This window comes from Ornithorhynchus anatinus, chromosome 3 (assembly GCF_004115215.2).
Source record: "Ornithorhynchus anatinus isolate Pmale09 chromosome 3, mOrnAna1.pri.v4, whole genome shotgun sequence".
Classification (NCBI taxonomy): Eukaryota; Metazoa; Chordata; class Mammalia; order Monotremata; family Ornithorhynchidae; genus Ornithorhynchus; species Ornithorhynchus anatinus.
The window spans coordinates 73254952-73273513 of record NC_041730.1 but is presented as its reverse complement, the minus strand read 5'-3'; the positions used below and the strand labels follow the sequence as shown (position 1 = coordinate 73273513).

The following is an 18562-nucleotide window of genomic DNA, read 5'->3' as shown; positions in this document are numbered from 1 at the left end:
TATGTGCAGAGCACTGTTCTAAGCGCTGGGGTAGATACAGGGTAATCAGGTTGTCCCACGTGAGGCTCATGTTAATCCCCATTTTACAGATGAGGTAACTGAGGCACAGAGAAGTTAAGTGACTTGCCCACAGTCACACAGCTGACAAGTGGCAGAGCCGGGATTCAAACCCATGACCCCTGACTCCCAAGCCCTGGTTCTTTGGTGAGGTAGGAGGGGAGGAGGTGATGGAGTGCTTTAAAGCCAATGGTGAGGAGTTTTTGCTTAATACAGAGGTGGATAGACAATCACTGAAGATTTTTGAGGAGTGGGGTGCCAAGTCCTGAACATTTCTGTAGAAAGATATCCTGGAAGCAAAGTGAAGTACGGACTGGAGTGAGGAGAGGCAAGAGGTTGAGAGGCCAGAAAGGAGGCCGATGCAGTAATCTTGGTAATGCCTAATGAATTGAAATCACTCATGCTATCCCTCCTAGATGATTGCATCAACCTCCTTTCAGTATTCTGTATTAATTTCTGTATTAATGTGGTAGCAGTTTGGTTGGAGGGGTAAGAGTGGATTTTATTGATGTCGTGAAGGTGAGAAGCACAAACTGAACGGTTAGAAGTTATTTTTCTTAATCTTTTTCAAAATATGTTAACACTCTAGCCAAAAAACAAGGTGGAAGTAGCTCATGGACTCTGTTTTTGCTTTCTTTTGCTGCTCTCCTATCACATCTGTGGTCACTAAAATGATCCTTAATCTCTTCCTTCCCCATGTACAGATAATTCACTTCAAATTAATTAATCATGCTTTCTAATGCTGTCTTGGATACAGTCCTGTCATTCCAATAGAGCCAAATCTCTCATTATCCCCGGGCAACCCTTTGCCCTACACAGTAAAACAGCTGTAATAAATGGAAATGGGCATTTTTCAAAAAAGCACCAAGATCAATCAATTAATCAAAAGTATGGGTTAAGCCCTTATATGCTGCAGAGCACTGTACTGAGCATTTGGAGTAGTTCCTTAGTGTTAGTAGATGCGATCCCTGTGGTGATGGGAGGTATGGATGGTGGGGAGGGGCTGCAGGAATCTTGGCCCTGGAAAGAAGACCCCACTCTACTCTCATCACCCCTTGCAGAGTAGCCATGGACTCACAGTGCAGCAGCTGCGATATCCTCAACGGATTTCCCCTTCCCAACTGTCCTTATCTCCACATCCTTCTGGAATCTCCCCCAGCCCTAGGTTTGATGCTGCTTTTTCACTTTCAGGATGGAGAGAGATGCCGCATTTGCCCACAGAAAGGCAGAGCGGGCCTGCCTCCGGGTCCACCTCAGAGAGAAATACAGACTCCCAAAGGTAAGCACTGCAACACGACATGACTGGGGGTGAAGAGGCCCCACGCAAATAACAAGGCTTGGGGACAGAAGGATCTGAGACATGTTGTTCTGGTTTTTAACAAAGGAAAAATGGGAAACGGTGCCCACAAGATCAACACCCCAGAAAAGCAATCAAATTCTGATCCAGTCCCTCAGGACTGATAGAAAAGCAGGCTCAGGTTGCAACCGTTGTCCATGTAGACATCTTCTTCTCACATGTTTAGTAGTCTGGATGCTCACTCAGCTGGTTCAGTCACTGAATAGTGTGTTATTTTTTCTAAGAAATCCAACTGCACTCTTGTTCAAACATTATTGGTTATTGTGCACCCACTGAGAGCGTGACCCTGAGCTGAATGTCATATCAGTAATATTGTGATATTTTACATTCTGATCTAACTTGTCAGTTTTGGACTTCCCCTCTTGTGCTTTTCCTCAACCTCATCTCCGCCCAATTGGCAGAGCCCAGTTGTGTAGGTTAGACTTCTAATTAAGGCAGAAGTGAGTTTAAAAGGACTGAATAATTTAAAGTACTTCATGTGAGCAACTACTGCCTGGGAACTACATTTCCCAGAATCTTCTGAGGGTGAGAACCAGTCATCCAGCTGGGCAGACCCTTTAAATTCTGGAACGGGAACTATCTTTTTGCCTTCCTTTTTCTCTCTCTCTCTCCCTCCCTCCCTTCCTCCTTCCCTCCTTTCTTTCTCTTCTCCCTCTCCTTCTCTTCCCCCTTCTTTATCTCCTTTTCTGCCTTTCTCTTTCTCTCCCTCTATCCCTTTCCCTTCTCCCCATTCTCTCCTTCTCTCCCTCTTTGCTTTTCTCCTTCTCTCCCTCTCCCCATCCTCTCCTTCTCTCCCTCTCTCCCTTTCTCTCTCTGCCCATCATCTCCTTCTCTACCTCTCTACCTTTCTCCTTCTCTCCCTCTCTTTATCCCTCTCCCCAGCCTCTCCCCCTTTCTTTCTCCTTCTCTCCCCCCTTTCCCTTTCCTTCCCTCCCCCTTTCCCTTTCCTTCCCTCCCCCTTTCCCATTCCTTCTCCTCCCCCCTCTCCGCTCCAGCTCTCTCCCTTTCTCTCCCTCTCTCCCTCTTCCTCCCAGTCCGCTGAGTCATAGCTCTGGCAGCCTTTCTGGATAGTCTTCTCCACATGCTGACATGTAAGTATACACGCTCAGAATCATGTCTTTGTCTCTCAGGAAGTTTGCTTGTGCATTAATGCTAGTCGGTGCGTTTATCAAAGCCTGTATATTTGGTGGAGAGTAATTGTGTGATTCTAGTATGGCTGCCCTCCATTTTCTCTCCCTGTATATTGAAAGAAACATCTGTGAGTTCCGAGTGTTTGAGAACTGTGTGGAGGAATTATAATTTTTTCTCTGGTTCCTCCACACTGGTAGAAGAGCTTTCACTGAATGCTCTTGGATGTCATTGTAGTGCTGTGACTTAAGAGATTGATCTTAGCCATGTTAAAGAGCTCAGAGTCCAGCGCAATAATGATGCACTCTCATGACTCTCTTGATCCTCTGCACCCAGCAATATCCATCTTATCTCTTTGGAGATGCCTAATGCTAATATGTTATTCATTTAGTCATTGAGTTAATTTATTCTGTTAATCAAAACTTGCATAATTGCCTGAGGGCTGTTTCTATATCAGTCTGCACCAGTGCTGCCTGACCTTGACTGCAAGCTTTTGTAAATGAGCAGGGCCAGTGTCCTTGAATTTGCTCTGTTCAGCAGCATCTAGAATGCTATCCCAAGCAACTAGGGGTTTTACCGGTGGTAATAATAGGAAACTGAAACTCCTTACAGACCCAGTCAGAATCCTTTAAGTATTTTTTAATGGTATTTGTTAAGTGCTTACTATGTGCCAGGCACTGTACTGTGCCCTGGGATAGATAAAGGCTAATTAGGTCGGACATAGTCCTTGTCCTACATGGGGCTCACAATCTTAATCCTCATTTTTTACAGATGGGGTAACTGAGGCATAGAGCAGTTAAATGACTTGCCCAAGGTCACAGCAGACAAATGGTGGAGCCGGGATTAGAACCCAGGCCCTCTGACTCCCACACCATGCACCTTCCACTAGGCTATGCTGGCTCCTCTAGTTTTTCTTTGAATGGAGCATCCAACTTCACATCTTCTGAACATCCTCACTTTGATAAAAGGCCCCAGTGGAGCCTTGATTACTTCTACAGGATATGAGACCAAAGGCTTATGGGATCAAAGACTACCAGTATGCCCATTTTCTTCAGAACCCCCAAAAGGCCACCTTCACAGAATCCAGACAGACGAATGCAGGGGACAGAGAGGACCTTACTCTCCCAAACCACAACTAAGGAGAAAAACTCAACTAGTGAGGGAGAGACCAACTGACATCCTTCTTGAGGTACTCAGAGAGCCAGGGTCAGGTGTGGGGTTCTAGAATAGTCCATTATAGGGAGAGATGTCAGCTGTGTGACTGTGGGCAAGTGCCTCAGTTACCTCATCTGTAAAATGGGGATTAACTGTGAGCCTCACGTGGGACAACCCAATTACCCTGTGTCTACCCCAGCACTTAGAACAGTGCTCTGCACATAGTAGGTGCTTAACAAATACCAACATTATTATTATGTAACTTTTGGGTAGGACTGAAAGAAGCATCAGCTTTTTCAAATGCATTCAGTGGATTCAGGGAGTAACTAAAACAATCATTTAATCGATCGATCATGTTTATTAAGTGCTTACTGTGCCCAGCACTGTACTAAGCACTTGCGAAAGTACAGTACAACAGAGTTGGTATGCATGTTCCCTGCCCACAGTGAGTTTTCAGTCTAGAGGACTGTAAGCAATTCTTCGTATGGCATTTGATTAATTGCTGGTGATCCTAACATAATCCATTTGCCTTACATTTGAAATTCTTTGATATGAGTCAGAAGAGCAACTATAGAACATTGGAAGATCCTCTATTTTCCATTTCACTCTTGGTGGATATGGAGGTTGTGGTGATTTAGGTCTCCTGACCATCCTCTAAATGTCCCTAGTGAATCCTCTGATTGCCTCTGAGAGTTCTCATTCAGCTCTCTCCCACACAGTCCAGCCCATACATATTGGTCCTCTATTCCCAACCTACTCACTGAGTCTCACTCTCATTTCTCTCATCCTTGCTCACGTCCTCCCTCTAGGCTGGTACTCCTTCCCCCTTCATATCTGGCATATGAATCAATTAATTGATCTAAGATATTAATTGAGCCCTTACTCAGTGCAGAGCACTATCCTAAGCCCTGAAGAAGAGACCACTCTCCCTATCTTTAAAACCCTACTAAAAGCTCATTTCCTCCAGGAAGACTTCCCTGACTAATCTCTCATCTCTCCATCCTTTTTTTCCCCTCCCTTTTCTGTCATTTATACGGCTTAAACACTTAGGTACTTACCCCCACCCAACACTTGGTATATATCCTTAAACTTAGTTGTCTGTAATTTATTTTATTTTCTGTCTCCTCCACTAGACCATAAGCTTCTTGAAGGCAGGGATTGTGCCTACTTACTTTATTGTACTCCCTGGAGTCCTTAGTACAGTGCTTGACACACTCTGAGTGTTCAATTAATACCACTGAGTGATTGATTGATATCAATCCAGAGACCACTGAGGCCTTCTCATCTGGAAGAACACTGTAGGCCAAGGGAGTGGGGGAGTTAGGGGGAAGCCGCAACATACCTCCAAGGGACTGCATCTGTATTTGGCTTGTTAGATATTTTTCCTGCTTTCTCGGCTTCTAATAATGTTTCCCATTCAGCAGGAATCCTGAAAATAGCTGGCTAAAATGGGCAGCAAAGACTAGAGTGGCAACCAAAATGATCACTCCTGAGTCTCTGCCAGGTCACGGTGCCTTGGCACTATGCCATAATCACTTTGATCGTGCTTGGATCTTGAACAAAAAAAATAAATATAAACATATATATATAATACAATTGAGTGAATGTTCTGTGTGCCCTTCACAATATGCTGTATTCTTGTCTGCCTACAAATTAAGACTATGAGCCCCATGTGGGAAAGGGACTGTGTCCAACCTGATTAAATTGAATCTGCCCAAGTACTTAGATCAGTGCTTGGCCCATAGTGAGAGCTAAACAAACGCCATAGCAATTATTATTATTCAACAGTTGAGCTCTGTGCCCCGGCAGAAACAGCAGTAGCAGGGACGACTGTGTAAATGGTTCTGAGCAAGCCACGAGCGATTTTTGTTTTTTTTAAATGGTATTTGTTAAGTGCTTATTCTATGCCAGGCACCACAGTAAGCACTGAAATGGATACATGATAATCAGGTTAGACAGAGTCCATTTTCCACATGGGGCTCACAGTCTTAATCCCCGTATTACAAATGAGGGTAACTGAGGCACGGAGAAGTGAAATGACTTGTCCGAGATCACACAGCAGGCAAGTGGAGGAGCTGGGATTAGAACCCAGATCCTTCCGACTCCCAGGCCTGTGCTCTATCCATTAGGCCACGATGTTTAGCAAGTGTTGTAATCAGTCCCTTAGAACAGGTTCTCGGTCCTGAAACCTGGACAGTAGAATTCATCCATCCCATTCTAGGCTGAAATAGAAAGCAGAGAACAGTCCTGCCTCCCAATGGAAAGTGGAAGGAGGCTTCTCCCAGCGCCTGGAGCTCATGGTAACATTGTCGTGGGCTCTGTCTCTGGGCGCCCCCTCGTGTTCCCAGGATGAATAAGCAGGCAGGAACACCACATTAAAAATAATAATAATAATAATAATAATAATAATGGCATTTGTTAAGCGCTTACTCTGTGCAAAGCAGAGTCCTAAGCGCTGGGGAGGATACAAAGTGATCAGGTTGTCCCACGTGGGACTTACAGCCTTAATCCCCATTTTACAGATGAGGTAAACTGAAACACAGAGAAGTGAAGTGATTTGCCCAGAGTCACACAGCTGACAAGCGGCTGAGCCGGGATTAGAACCCATGACCTCTGACTCCCCAGCCCTTGCTCTTTCCACTGAGCCACGTTAGCCGGAATATACAACCCTTCTTAGCCAGACAGATATGCGTAATCAATCAGGGGTATATTCTAAGCAGCGAGAAGCAACGTGGCTCAGTGGAAAGAGCCCGGGCTTGGGAGTCAGAGGTCTTGGGTTCGAATCCCGGATCTGCCACTTGTCAGCTATGCGACTGTGGGCAAGTCACTTAACTTCTCTGTGCCTCAGTTACCTCATCTGTAAAATGGGGATTAACTGTGAGCCTCACATGGGACAACCTAATTACCCTGTATCTATCCCAGCGCTTAGAACAGTGCTCTGCACATAGTAAGCGCTTAACAAATACCAACATCATTATTACTAAGCCCTTACTTTGTGAAGAGCACTCTACTAAGCGCTTGGGAGAATAGAGTACAGCAGAAATGACAGATAGGTTCCCTGCCCACAATCTGAGGAATTATCCCCAAATCCCAAACTGCATTCTGTCCAAGAAGATGGGTGATTACACGTTTTAGTCAGATGACTGTATGCGGAATATGCAGCAGGCTACATCAGGATGCAGGCTGATTGCTATTTTGAAACTGTGCAGTGTTCAGTGAAACTGTGATCCGGTGGAATAGAGGTCAAAGGAAGGTCACTATTTTGAAAATGGCCTGCTTGACCAACTTGAGGAAGGTTGGGCGGTTGTTTCCTCAGTGACTTTGGGTCCAAGAAACTCACTGGAGCGGGAGGATTTCAGTGTCCAGGTCATAGGGACTCTACTGACCTTCCCCAAGTGTCTCCAGGACAGCTAATGGAAAGAGAGTGAAGTAACTTCACAAAGCTTTGCTGGCATCCTCGATTTTTCAGTCTTCCAGTGCTACCTACTTCTGATGGCCACTGACGGCAGAAGAGAATACCAGACACTCCCTGCTTATCTGTGAGCCCCATGTGGGATAGGAACTGTGTGCACGCTAATTAACTTGAACCTACCCCAGCATATAGAACAGTGTTTGACCTAGTAAGAGCTTAACAAATATCATAAAGAAAAAGGAAAACTATGTCTGCTATGTTGGGTGCATGACATAGATTACATGATGTAGTGTAATGTCAGCAAAAGGACTCATGAAAATAATCTTTGTGATTATGTTGGCCTGGGGACCCAGTCTCCCTCCATTTCTCCAGGGCTACTGGCTCTCTCCCAGGTCCTCGTAAACACAGACTCTATTCATTCATTCAATAGTATTTATTGAGCGCTTACTATGTGCAGAGCACTGTACTAAGCGCTTGGAATGAACAAGTCGGCAACAGATAGAGACAGTCCCTGCCGTTTGATGGGCTTACAGTCTAATCGGGGGAGACGGACAGACAAGAATAATGGCAATAAATAGAGTCAAGAAGCTGTGGGACTTAGTGGCAGGAGCTGAGGTGAAGGGAGACAGGACGGGTAAAATAAAAATACTGGGCCAAAAAACTTCTGATATCATACCCACATCAGGCAGGGAATGGTCCAGTTGAAAACAGACTATCCATTATAAAACTCGACAAATGGCCTCCCTCTTCTCACCTTATCCTTAACCAGGGATATTTTACTCTAAAAGTTTACCTCAGAAAATGAGGAAACCCAAAGCTAAGGGACTTTAGGATTTGAAGGCTGGAAGAGCTTGTGAGAAATTCTGTAGCAGGCCTATAGATAAGGCTCCCTTCAGTTATCTCCATCAAGTGAGAATCTTTCTTGTGGTTAAAGTTTCTATGAACTCTACTGTACTCTTCCAACTGCTTAATACAATGCTCTGCACAGAGCAAGAACTCAATAAATACCATTGATTTATTAAAAGCCTCTAGGGAAGAGGATTCTCCAAACTCCCATTTAAATTAACTTCACTATTGAGATATATTTCTTCTACTATCTGACCCAAACTCATCAATCAGTGGTATTTGCTGAACACTTCCTTGTGCAGAAAACTGTACTAATCTTAGGAAATTCCAGTACAACAGAGTTGTTAGACACTATCCCTGCCTAAAATGAGCTTACAGTCTACAGGGGGAGAGAGGTGTTAAAATAAGGATAAAGGAAATAGTAGAGTATTAAGGTTATTTTCATAAGTACTGTGGGGCTAAGGTGAGTATCAATGTGCTTAAAGAATACACACTTTTCGCATAGTGCCTTTCTCCTCTTCTGTACTCAGGGAGATATTGAGAGGAGTCAGTCAATATCCTGGGGGTGAAAGCCTTCCTTGTGTGTGAAAACTCTTTGTAAAAAGCTCTCAGCCACCTCTCGGAGTCATAGTGGTAATAATAATAATAATAGTAACAGCATTTATTGAGCACCCACTGGGTGCAATGCACTGTATGAAGTTCTTGAAAAGTTCAAAGCAAGCAACACAGTCTCTGACCACAAGAAACTTACACTCATATGAGGGAGACAGGCATAAAAGTATTTAGAGAGGAATCAAAATAAATAACTGAATGAACAATTGAATAAGCACATATACCTACATGCTGAGAATGGCATAGGTAAATACATAAGTGCTAGAGCTGGGTAGAAGGTTTAGACAGTTTGCAGTTCTGGGAATTAATTGGGGAAAATATGTCGGAGAAGCTGGGCTTTCAAGAAAGTCTTTCTTTGATCTTAGGGAGGACTGTAGTCTGTCAGATTTGGGGAGGGAGTTCCAAAAAGGGAGAACTGTACGTGTGAGGGGATGGAGGTAGGAGAGTCGAGAGTGAGAAACAATTAGAATATCTTAGTAGGAACAAAAATAGCTGTTTGGGGAGTGGGGTGTGAAGAAACCATATATGTAAAGTGTCCTATAGAGATAGACTTGCTGTAGAAAAGGATCATGTCCACCAATTCTATTGAGAAGCAGCATGGCCTAATGGAAAGAACACAGGTCTGGGAGTTTCTAATCCCAGTTCTGGCACTTTCCCGTTTTGTGATGAGGATGATGGTATTTAGGAAGGGCTTACTGTGTGCCAAGCACTGTTCTAAGTGCTAGGGTAGATACAAGGTAATCAGGTTGACCCACATGGGGTTCACAGTCTTAATCCCCAGTTTACAGAGGAGGTAACAGGGGCAGAAAGAAGTTAAGTGACTTGCCCAAAGTCACACAGCTGATAAGTGGTGGAAGCGGGATTAGAACCCATGACCTCTGACTCCCAAGCCCATGGTCTTGGAATCTTGTGATCTTGGACAAATCAGTTCACTTCTCTGGGCCTCAGTTTTCTCGTCTGTAAAGTAGGGATTCAACACATGTTCTTCCTCACCTTTAGACTATGAGCTCCATATGAAACAGGGAGTGTCCCCTCTGTATTGTACCTATCACAATGTTTAGTACAGTGCTTGGAACATAGTAAGCACTCAAAAAAAATAACTGATTGAGGAGGTGGAATGAATTGGTGGAGAGCCTTGAGGTTTTGCTTATTTCAGAAGGACAGGGCACACCACGGAGGGCCTTGGAGAGCAGGGAGATGTGTGCTAAGGAGCTCTGTGAGAAACAGTGTGGCTTAGTGGAAAGAGAACAGGCCTGGGAATCGGAAAGACCTGGGTTCTAATCCCAGCTCTGCCACTTACCTGCTGTAAGACCTTGGACAAGTCACTTAACTTCTCTGTGCCCAGTTTCCTCATCAGTAAAATGGGAATACAATACCTGTTCTCCCTCCTACTTAGATTATGATCTCAATGTGGGTCCTAATTATCTTGCATCTACCCCAGCTTAGTACAGTGCTTGGAACATAGAAAGTGCTTAAAAATTACCACTAGAGCAATGCTCCAAAAAGAAAATAGCAGAGCTATAGATCGGATAGATCTATATATAGATATCAACTGCAGGCAGGAGAGGCTGCAGGCAGGGAGACCATTTAGAGGCTGATACATTAATCTAGTCACAGTGTAATCAGAGCTTGACCAAAGCTATAGCTGTTTGGTAGGAGAGGAAGGGGGTGGATGTCTCTGGATGTCTCTTCATTTTCAATCTTTTTGTCATTTCTTTGCTGTCCTCTGAACCTCCTTCAAATCTTCCAGGCCCTGGTGCCTAGAACCTGTCCTAGTTTCCCAGTGAGAGTAAAGCATGCCAAAACAAGAGGATAGGGTGCTCACTGACGGACCTCATGAATTCCAGTAAGAAACATATCCTATTCCATACCTCTAACAGAACACAATGGATTTCACAGGTGCCATTTTATAGAAGTATGCCCGAGTTTGGCCAATCCCAGAAGACCTCAGACTCCACTCCACTTGCTCTATAACAGTTGCATCCCCCTTCCAGGACTGTGTCAGAGCTGTGGAACTGAGCAGTAGAACCGAAGGAGAAGAGAATCTTGACACTTGTAATTTAAATTGAGCATCCTTCTCATCTCTCTCACCATCAATCAACCTCTTGATCAAACCCTCCCTCCTGTCTGGAACTCCCTACCACTTTATATCCAGCAGACCACTGCTCTCCTCATCTTCAGAGCTCTTCTGAAATCATATTTTTCCTAGGAGAATCCCAGCTCCACCATTTAATTGCTGTGTGACCTTGGTCCAGTCACTTTACTACTCGGTGCCTTATCTATTTCTAAAATGGGGATTGAAATCGTGAACTCCATGTGGGACAGGGGCTGTGTCCAACCCGATTTTCTTGTATCCACCCCAGTGCTTAGTATAGTGCCTGGCACATAATAAACACTTAACATATTATTATTGTTGTTAGTACTAAGATCTCCCCGATCAATCTCATATTTCCCCACTCTATTTTTCCCCCTACTGCGTCACCTATACACTTGAGTCCTCTCACCCGCTAAGCACTAAGGTACTCACCCACTCCTTCCCCACCACAGCACTAATGTAGATATCATTCAACTGTGGTGCTTCCCCTGACTGTAATTCATTTTAGTGTCTGTCCCCATGGCTAGACTGTAAACTCCTTGAGTACTGGGATCATATCTGCTAACTCTATTATTCCCCCCTCCCAAGCAGTTAGAACAGTGCTTTGCCCAGAGGACCTGCTCAATAAATATTATTGATTGATTAATTGTTTTAAAAAGTCCAACATAAAAAAGTCCAGTTCTATATCAGCACCGAAAAGAGCTAAAAATGGAACTTTCCAGGATGTAACGGGTTGAATATCCACCCTCCCCACCACTGAAATCTCCCAGGTCACTAGTGGCCCCTGAACTGCAATGTAGAGATCCCAGCTCAGGTCAACAGAGAAGGGACCTCCACATTAATTAAGCAGCAGTAATGAAATTAACAATCTGCAGGGAGTTCAACACACTCAAAATGGGCTCCACTAACAAGTGATTAATCCCCCAGGGGATTTCATTCATAATTGCTCAGGGTTCCCAACCCAGAGGTTAAATGGCAGCGGGAATATAGAGGCAGGGCTCAGTCCCCTTGAGCCTCCTCCTTATTAAGAGGGGACTTTGAGGAAAAAAGGCTTCCTGGGAGCCGTCAAGTCTGGTGATTATAACGTTGCTAAACCTTGGCTTCAGGAATTGATTTTCTACATGAGTCAGGAAAGAGGGATGTCTGATATAAGCAGGCAGAGCCTTGAACCTCTGGGACAAGGAAAACTTACAAGTGTTAGAAGTTTGTTTTTGTTTTTTAAAATGGTATTTGTTAAGCGCTTACTATGTACCAGTCACTGTTCTAAATACTGGAGTAGATCAAGCTAATCAGGTTGGATACAGTCCCACATGGGGCTCACAGTCTTATTCCCCATTTTACAAATGAGGGAACTCAGGTACAGAGAAGTGAACTGACTTGCCCAAGGTCACACAGCAGATACATGGCAGAGCCTGAATTAGAACCCAGGCACTTCTGATTCCTGGGCCCATGCTTTAACCACTAGACCACACTGCTTGGAACAACCTGGCCATGATTCCCTTGATTGATCGGGTGTAGAATTGTCCTTTGTCTTTGAAGAAGACACTTGTGATGGTGAGATGTGGTTGTTATGTGTGGGTGTGGCTGGAAAGACTGCTGTTGTGACTGCAGCTGCTTTCACACTGCGCCCACAGACAAACTGCCCTGGGTTTGCAGCTGCAGGGGTCACATGAAGCCCTGGGCACTATTTTTGACTGCCGCCTGGACCCACGGTGTGAATAAAGCCTCCTTCACAAGCAGCATGGCCTAATGGATAGAGCATGGGCCTGGGAGTCAGAAGGGTCTGAGTTCTAATTCTGTCTCCACCACTTATCTGCTGTGTGACCTTGAGCAAGTCACTTCACTTTTCTCTGCTTCAGTTACTTCATCTGTAAAATAGGGATTAAGACTGTGAGTCCCATGTGGTACATGGATTGTGTCCAACATGATTAGCTTGTATCTATCCTAGCACTTAATACAGTTCCTAGCACATAGTAAACATTTAACAAATACTGTTTAAAAAAAAAAGCCAGAAATGTTTGAGGTAAACAAGTCTCTTCCTGCTCCACTGCTCTCTCATCAGTGGGCGATAAGGGGGCGTGGAATCACCATCTTATTGGCTGCTGCATTACCTTAGCACTGGTTGTGATCACCACAAGTACTGATTGAGCAGCTAGTGGCTGCTTAACAGTGACCTCTGCATCAAGGATGGGAACAGATGTGAGGAGGAAGGAGCTAGAGGACTTCAATAATAATAAGAATAATAATATTTGGTACCAAACACTGGTCTAAGCACGGGGGTAGATATAAGTTAATTGGGCTGGACACAGTCCCTGTCCCACGTGGAACTCACCGTCTTCATCCCCATTTTACAGATGAGGGAACTGAGGTACAGAAAAGTGAAGTGACTTGCCAAAGGTCACACGGCAGACATGTGGCAGAGCGGGATTATGACTCCCAGGCCCGTGCTCTATCCACTAGACCATGCAGTACTTCCCCTCTAGGAACTTATAATCTTTTCATATAAATGAATATGTAACTTCATTCAAAATAATCTTATGCACATGCTTTTGAAGGAGAGACACATCCCTTGTATTGAGTGGTGAAATTTTACACTCTTGCTTGTCTAGGTAGTGACAAGCTTTCTGGAGAGCGTTGACTTTGAGATGAGCCTGGAAGAATAGGATTAGTCCATCAATCAGTGGGATTTATTGAGCATTTATACTATATGCAGAGTTCTGTGCTGAACTCTTGGAAGAGTACAACAAGAAAGTAGTCCAGTGTTTTTATGGTATTTATAAAGCACTTTCTAGTGCCAGACACTATACTAAGTACTGGGGTACATACAAGCTAACTGGGTTGGACACACACCCATCCCCTAGGGGGCTCAAAGTCTTAATCCCCATTTTAGAGATGAGGTAAATGAGGCACAGAGAAGTAAAGTGACTTGCCCAAGGTCACAGAGAAGTATGTGGTGGAGCTGGGATTAGATCTCAGGTCTTCTGACTTCCAGTCCTGTGCTCTTTCCAAAAGACCACACGGCTACATTGGAAAGTAAATCATAGTGGTTGAAGGAAGAAACTGTCCCAACCATGCTTTACCCAGCTCAGCATGATCATTCATTCATTCATTCAATCGTATTTATTGAGTGCTTCCTGGGTCAGAGCACTGCACTAAATGCTTGGAAAGTACAATTCAGCAAAAGAGACCATCCTTTGCCACACTAAGTTTACAGTCTAGAAGGGGGAAGACAGACATCAAAAACAAGTAAACAGGCATCAATATAAATAAATAGAATTATAGATGCATACACATCAAAACAAGTAAGCAGTCAGTTGATTCCATCATTCCATCATTCATATTTATGGAGCACCTGTGGTGTTCAGAGCACTGTACAAATCACTTGGAAGAGTACAACAGACTTAGTAGACATGATCACTGCCATGAAGGAGCTTACAATATAGTAGAGGAGGCAGACACTAAAGCACATTAAGAATAATAATAATAATAATAATAATTATGGTATTTGTTAAGCGCTTACTATGTGCTGAGCACTGTTCTAAGTGCTGGGATAGATACAGGGTAATCAGATTGTCCCACGTGGGGCTCACAATTTTTAACCCCCATTTTTACAGATGAGGTAAATGAGGCCCAGAGAAGTGAAGTGACTTGCCCAAGGGCACACAGCAGACAAGTGGCGGAGCCAGGATTAGAACCCACGACCTCTGACTCCCAAGTCCGGGCTTTTTCCACTAAGCCACGCTGCTTCTCTAAGCATTATAGCTAATTGGAAATAGAAAGAGATGTACACAAGCACTAAATGGAGTTGTGAGTACTTAAATGCTACAGAACGCTATAGAAGGACCACTTTATTTTGAGGCCATGATTTGTGAACTGTGAATATTGGAGATTTGGTGAATCAGTCAATCAGTGATATTTATTGAGCACTTACTGTCTACAGAACATTGTACTGAACATTTGGGAGAGTACAGTACAGTAGATTGGGTAGAGACAATTCCTGCCCTTCATGGAGTTTACAGTCTAATAAGGAGCTTATTCATTCATTCATTCAATTGTATTTATTGAGTGCTTACTGTGTGCAGGGCTCTGTAGTAAAAGCTTGGAGTGTACAATTTGGCAACAGATAGCTTACAGTCTAGTGCATAACATTAATACATTTCATTTTTAAAATGGGCTGCAAGGGAATGCTTTTCTCTGGTGATTGATCTTTGAAATACAAGGCAGAGTAGATGCGGAAATTGATGATCTTGTATCTACCCCAGCTTTTACTATAGTGCTTGGCACATAATAAGCACTTAACAAATACCACAGTCGCTATTATTAGAAGATTTTGTTTCTGGAGAGCAGAAACCATGTTATGTGTATGTTATCTCTAGTGCTTAAAGTATTGTGGATGATGAACAAAGATAAGAACATCCCCTTTCACATGCTGCTTGATACCTTTAGACTATAATCTCCCTGTGGGCAGAGAACATGTCTACCAACTCTGTTGCACCATACTCTCCCAAGCACCTAGTACAGTGTTCTGCACACAGTAAGCTTTCAATAAATGCCACTGATTGGTGTCTGAGCAATGATGTCTATTTGGCAAGGGTCAGAAAAGAGATCCCATTGCATTTTCATGGGCATAGTATCTAAGTATGTAAGGGGGTCTCTGTCATGTTCACCCAGGGATAGTGTCTCATCATTGGCAGCAACATTGGCAATAAGATTTTCAATATCTTATTTCCTGGCTGGGCTAAGAACTAAAATCCAAGCCACCAGCCCTAGCTCTGCTTGGAGATTAGATTCTGTGCTGAAAGTAAAAAAGATCCATAACCACAATGCAGGTGGAGCTCTTTGCCCCAGTGGCAGGTGGGCTCTCTGCACTGTAGTGACAAATAAGAGAGCTCCTGGGAGCAGGAGATAGCTGGATGCTGAAGGAGATCTTGGGCACAAGCCTCATGATGGTGTAAAATGGAAGAGGTCAATTGCCGCTGCTGGCGACCAAGGAGACAGCATATAGGAAAGACAGGGGACAGGGATGGGGCAGACTCAGCTGCATCCCAGCCTGGTCCCATTTAGTGCCACCCTTATTAGGGGTGTACCAGCCGTCCCACCCCCACCACAGAACATCCATTCAGGACATTTTCTTGTACCAGAGCTGAGTTACAGCCAGATCCAGCTTACTTTCAACCCTGATTAAGGTAGTGCAGCTGCCTCCTCACTGATCTCCCTGGCTCCAACCTCCTCTGGTTTGATCTGAATTCCCCACTGCTGTGCAGATCATCTTCTTGCAGCACTATTCAGCACACATCTCTCCATCCTTCAGAAGCCTCCAATATTTACCCATCTTCTTCTGTACAAACAGATGCTCCCTACTAAGGGCTTCAAAAGAAACAACATGGCCTAGTGGATGGAGCATAGGCCTGGGAGCCAGAAGGGCCTGGGTTCTATTCTCAGTTCTGCCATTTCTCTGTTGAATGACTTGGGGCAAATCACTAAACTTCTCTGTGCCTCACCTGTAAAATGGGAATTAAAGACTGTGAGCCCTCTGTGGGACAGGGACTGTGTCCAACCCCAATATCTTGTACCTACCCCTCTGCTTAGAACATTGCCTAGCACATAGTAAGTGCTTAAAAATGCCACAATTATTATTATTATCATTATTCAAGGCCCTCTACCAACCTTATCCATCATATATGTCAGCTCACTTCACCAGCTACTTGCCAGCTCACACATTTTGCCCCTCCAAAGCTCACCTTTGCTCTCGGCTCTCCTGCCTCCAACTCATCATTCACGTTGTTCCCCCATCCTGAAAATCCCTCCCCCTCAGCAGACCACAGCTCTCCTCATCTTTAAAGCCTTCTTCAAATGCCACTTCCTCCAGGAAAACCTTCCCCAGTTAATTCATAACATCCTAGGGACATCGCTTCTGCATCTACCCTTAGCCCTAGCCTCTCCTCAACACTCATGTATATTTGCATATTTATATTTAATAATAATAATTGTGGAGTTTGGTCAGCACTTACTATGTACCAAGGACTGTATTAAGCATACAGGTAGCTACAACATCCTTAGGTCAGACACAGTCCCTGTCCCTCCTGGGGCTCGCAGTCTAACTGTGAGAGAGAACTGAACCGGCTGTAACTCAGCTCCAGTATAAATTACATACTTAATTTTGTAAATTCAAAGATTTATTCAGCAGTTTCATCCTGATGTGTTTCACTATTTCCTGCTATATCCTTGTTCTTCCTCTGGTCTGTGATACCTGTAAATACTTTTTGTCTGTCTCTTCTATTATACTATAGCTCCTTAGAAGGAGTCTCTTTCCATTCAAATTTGCCAGACCTTAGCTCTCCCCTTAGTCATAGCCCTTCTGAAATCCCACCTCCTCCAGGAGGCCTTCTCAATTAGGTTTTCTTCTCCCCCAGCCAGTTCACATCCTCTCAAACTATCATCTCTGCTTTTTTGCTCCGTCTCAGCACTTACTCACAACTTCGCTTAGTGATTTCATAAATATTGATTCACATACTCTACTTAAATTCATCTTTCTAACTGTAAAATTATGTTGTGTCTATTTATCCCTTAGATTTTAATCTTCTTGGGGGCAGGGATTATGTCTCCTACATTTATTGAACTCCTAGGACCCTTAGTACAGTGCTCTTCACATAGTGAGCACTCAGTAAATGCAAGTGATTGCTTGTTTCATGGAGAGCAGGGAATCTAGATCTTGTTACTGTAGTAACTCTCCTAAGTGTATTATACAGTGCCTAACCCTCAGTAGATTCCCAATAAATACCATTAATTGATTGATTAAGGGAAGGCTAGAAACTCAGACCCAGAATAAGAGGAAAATAGCAATGTGACACATTGACTTCCTCTGTTTTTTTATGTATACTACTTTGACCTGGACCTAGCTCCATGAGAGTGTGAGGAGGCCAGGAGGTTTGCGACTTGTCAGAGTTGTGACCCCTTCAGCGGTCACACACCTGCCTAAAAGAGACTCATTTCCAATCGCCCCAATACCCCCTTCCCTTCCCATGCATCCCTGCCATTTGGTTTTCCCTCAGACAGTTCCAGGATTACCCTCCAAGCCCCCTGCTGTTTACTCAAATAGTTATCCTATCCTGTTCTTTTTTCTATGGCTCTAATGATAGTCATCATCATCATCATTATTTATTAAGCTCTTACTATATGCCAAGCACCGTACTGAGGGCTGGGGTAGATAATGGATAATTAGGCCCCACCAGGAGCTCTCCTTCTCACCTTCTGGCTCTGATCTCCAGGACTGGAAAATCTTGGAAGACATTAATGACAGTGAGGAGAGAAAACAGGGGCTGGATTTTGGTTGCCACCGTGAAACTGATTCTAATAAACTGATTCTAGGAAGCCAAGGGCAGTGGCAGTTGGATCAGGCGATAAAATGGGGAGCTAAACTGAGAAAGAAGTCAGACTCAGATCAAGTACAGGCAGATAGTCTGTTGGTACCAACTGGCAACAGCTACAAAACAGAGTATCTGTGCACATCTGTAATTTAAAGTCTTGGATCCCACTTGGGAAGACTGGAAATTGATGATTATATTTTAAAGCCCTGATCTAGAATATGGGGGGAAAAAAGCTTTAAAATGTCCTTTAAATGTCCTTTAAAAGAAGGTAGTATGAGAGACCATGGAAATATAATGTCCTATTGCACTCCATGCCACCTTTCATTTAAAGGCATTTGTTAAGTGCTTGCTATAGTATAAAAGTAACTCTCCCAAGCACTTAGCACAGAGCCCCGCACACAGAGAATACTCAAGAAATATCACTGATATTGGTATATATGGCTTCTATATGGCTGGGGAAGGTAAAAGGTAATCAGGTTGGACACCGTCCCTCTCCCAGATGGGGCTCATAGTCTTACCCCCATTTTGCATGT

At 43.9% G+C, this 18562-nt stretch overlaps 1 protein-coding gene across 3 annotated transcripts in view; it reads left to right on the top strand.

Moving 5' to 3' along the window:
* CPLX4 (complexin 4) overlaps nt 1–18562 on the top strand; it is a 33506-nt gene that overhangs the window by 8117 nt on the left and 6827 nt on the right. For 2 of the 3 annotated variants that reach the window (XR_484966.3, XR_484965.3), the window contains exon 1: nt 2376–2505. Coding sequence is in view for 1 of the 3 variants with exons in the window: in XM_001511601.5 (XP_001511651.1) it covers nt 1249–1336 (88 nt within the window). In the remaining 2 variants the exon portion in view is untranslated. Of the gene's footprint in view, nt 1–1248; nt 1337–2375; nt 2506–18562 lie in introns of those variants that run through there. The other variant, XM_001511601.5, reaches the window with a different exon arrangement.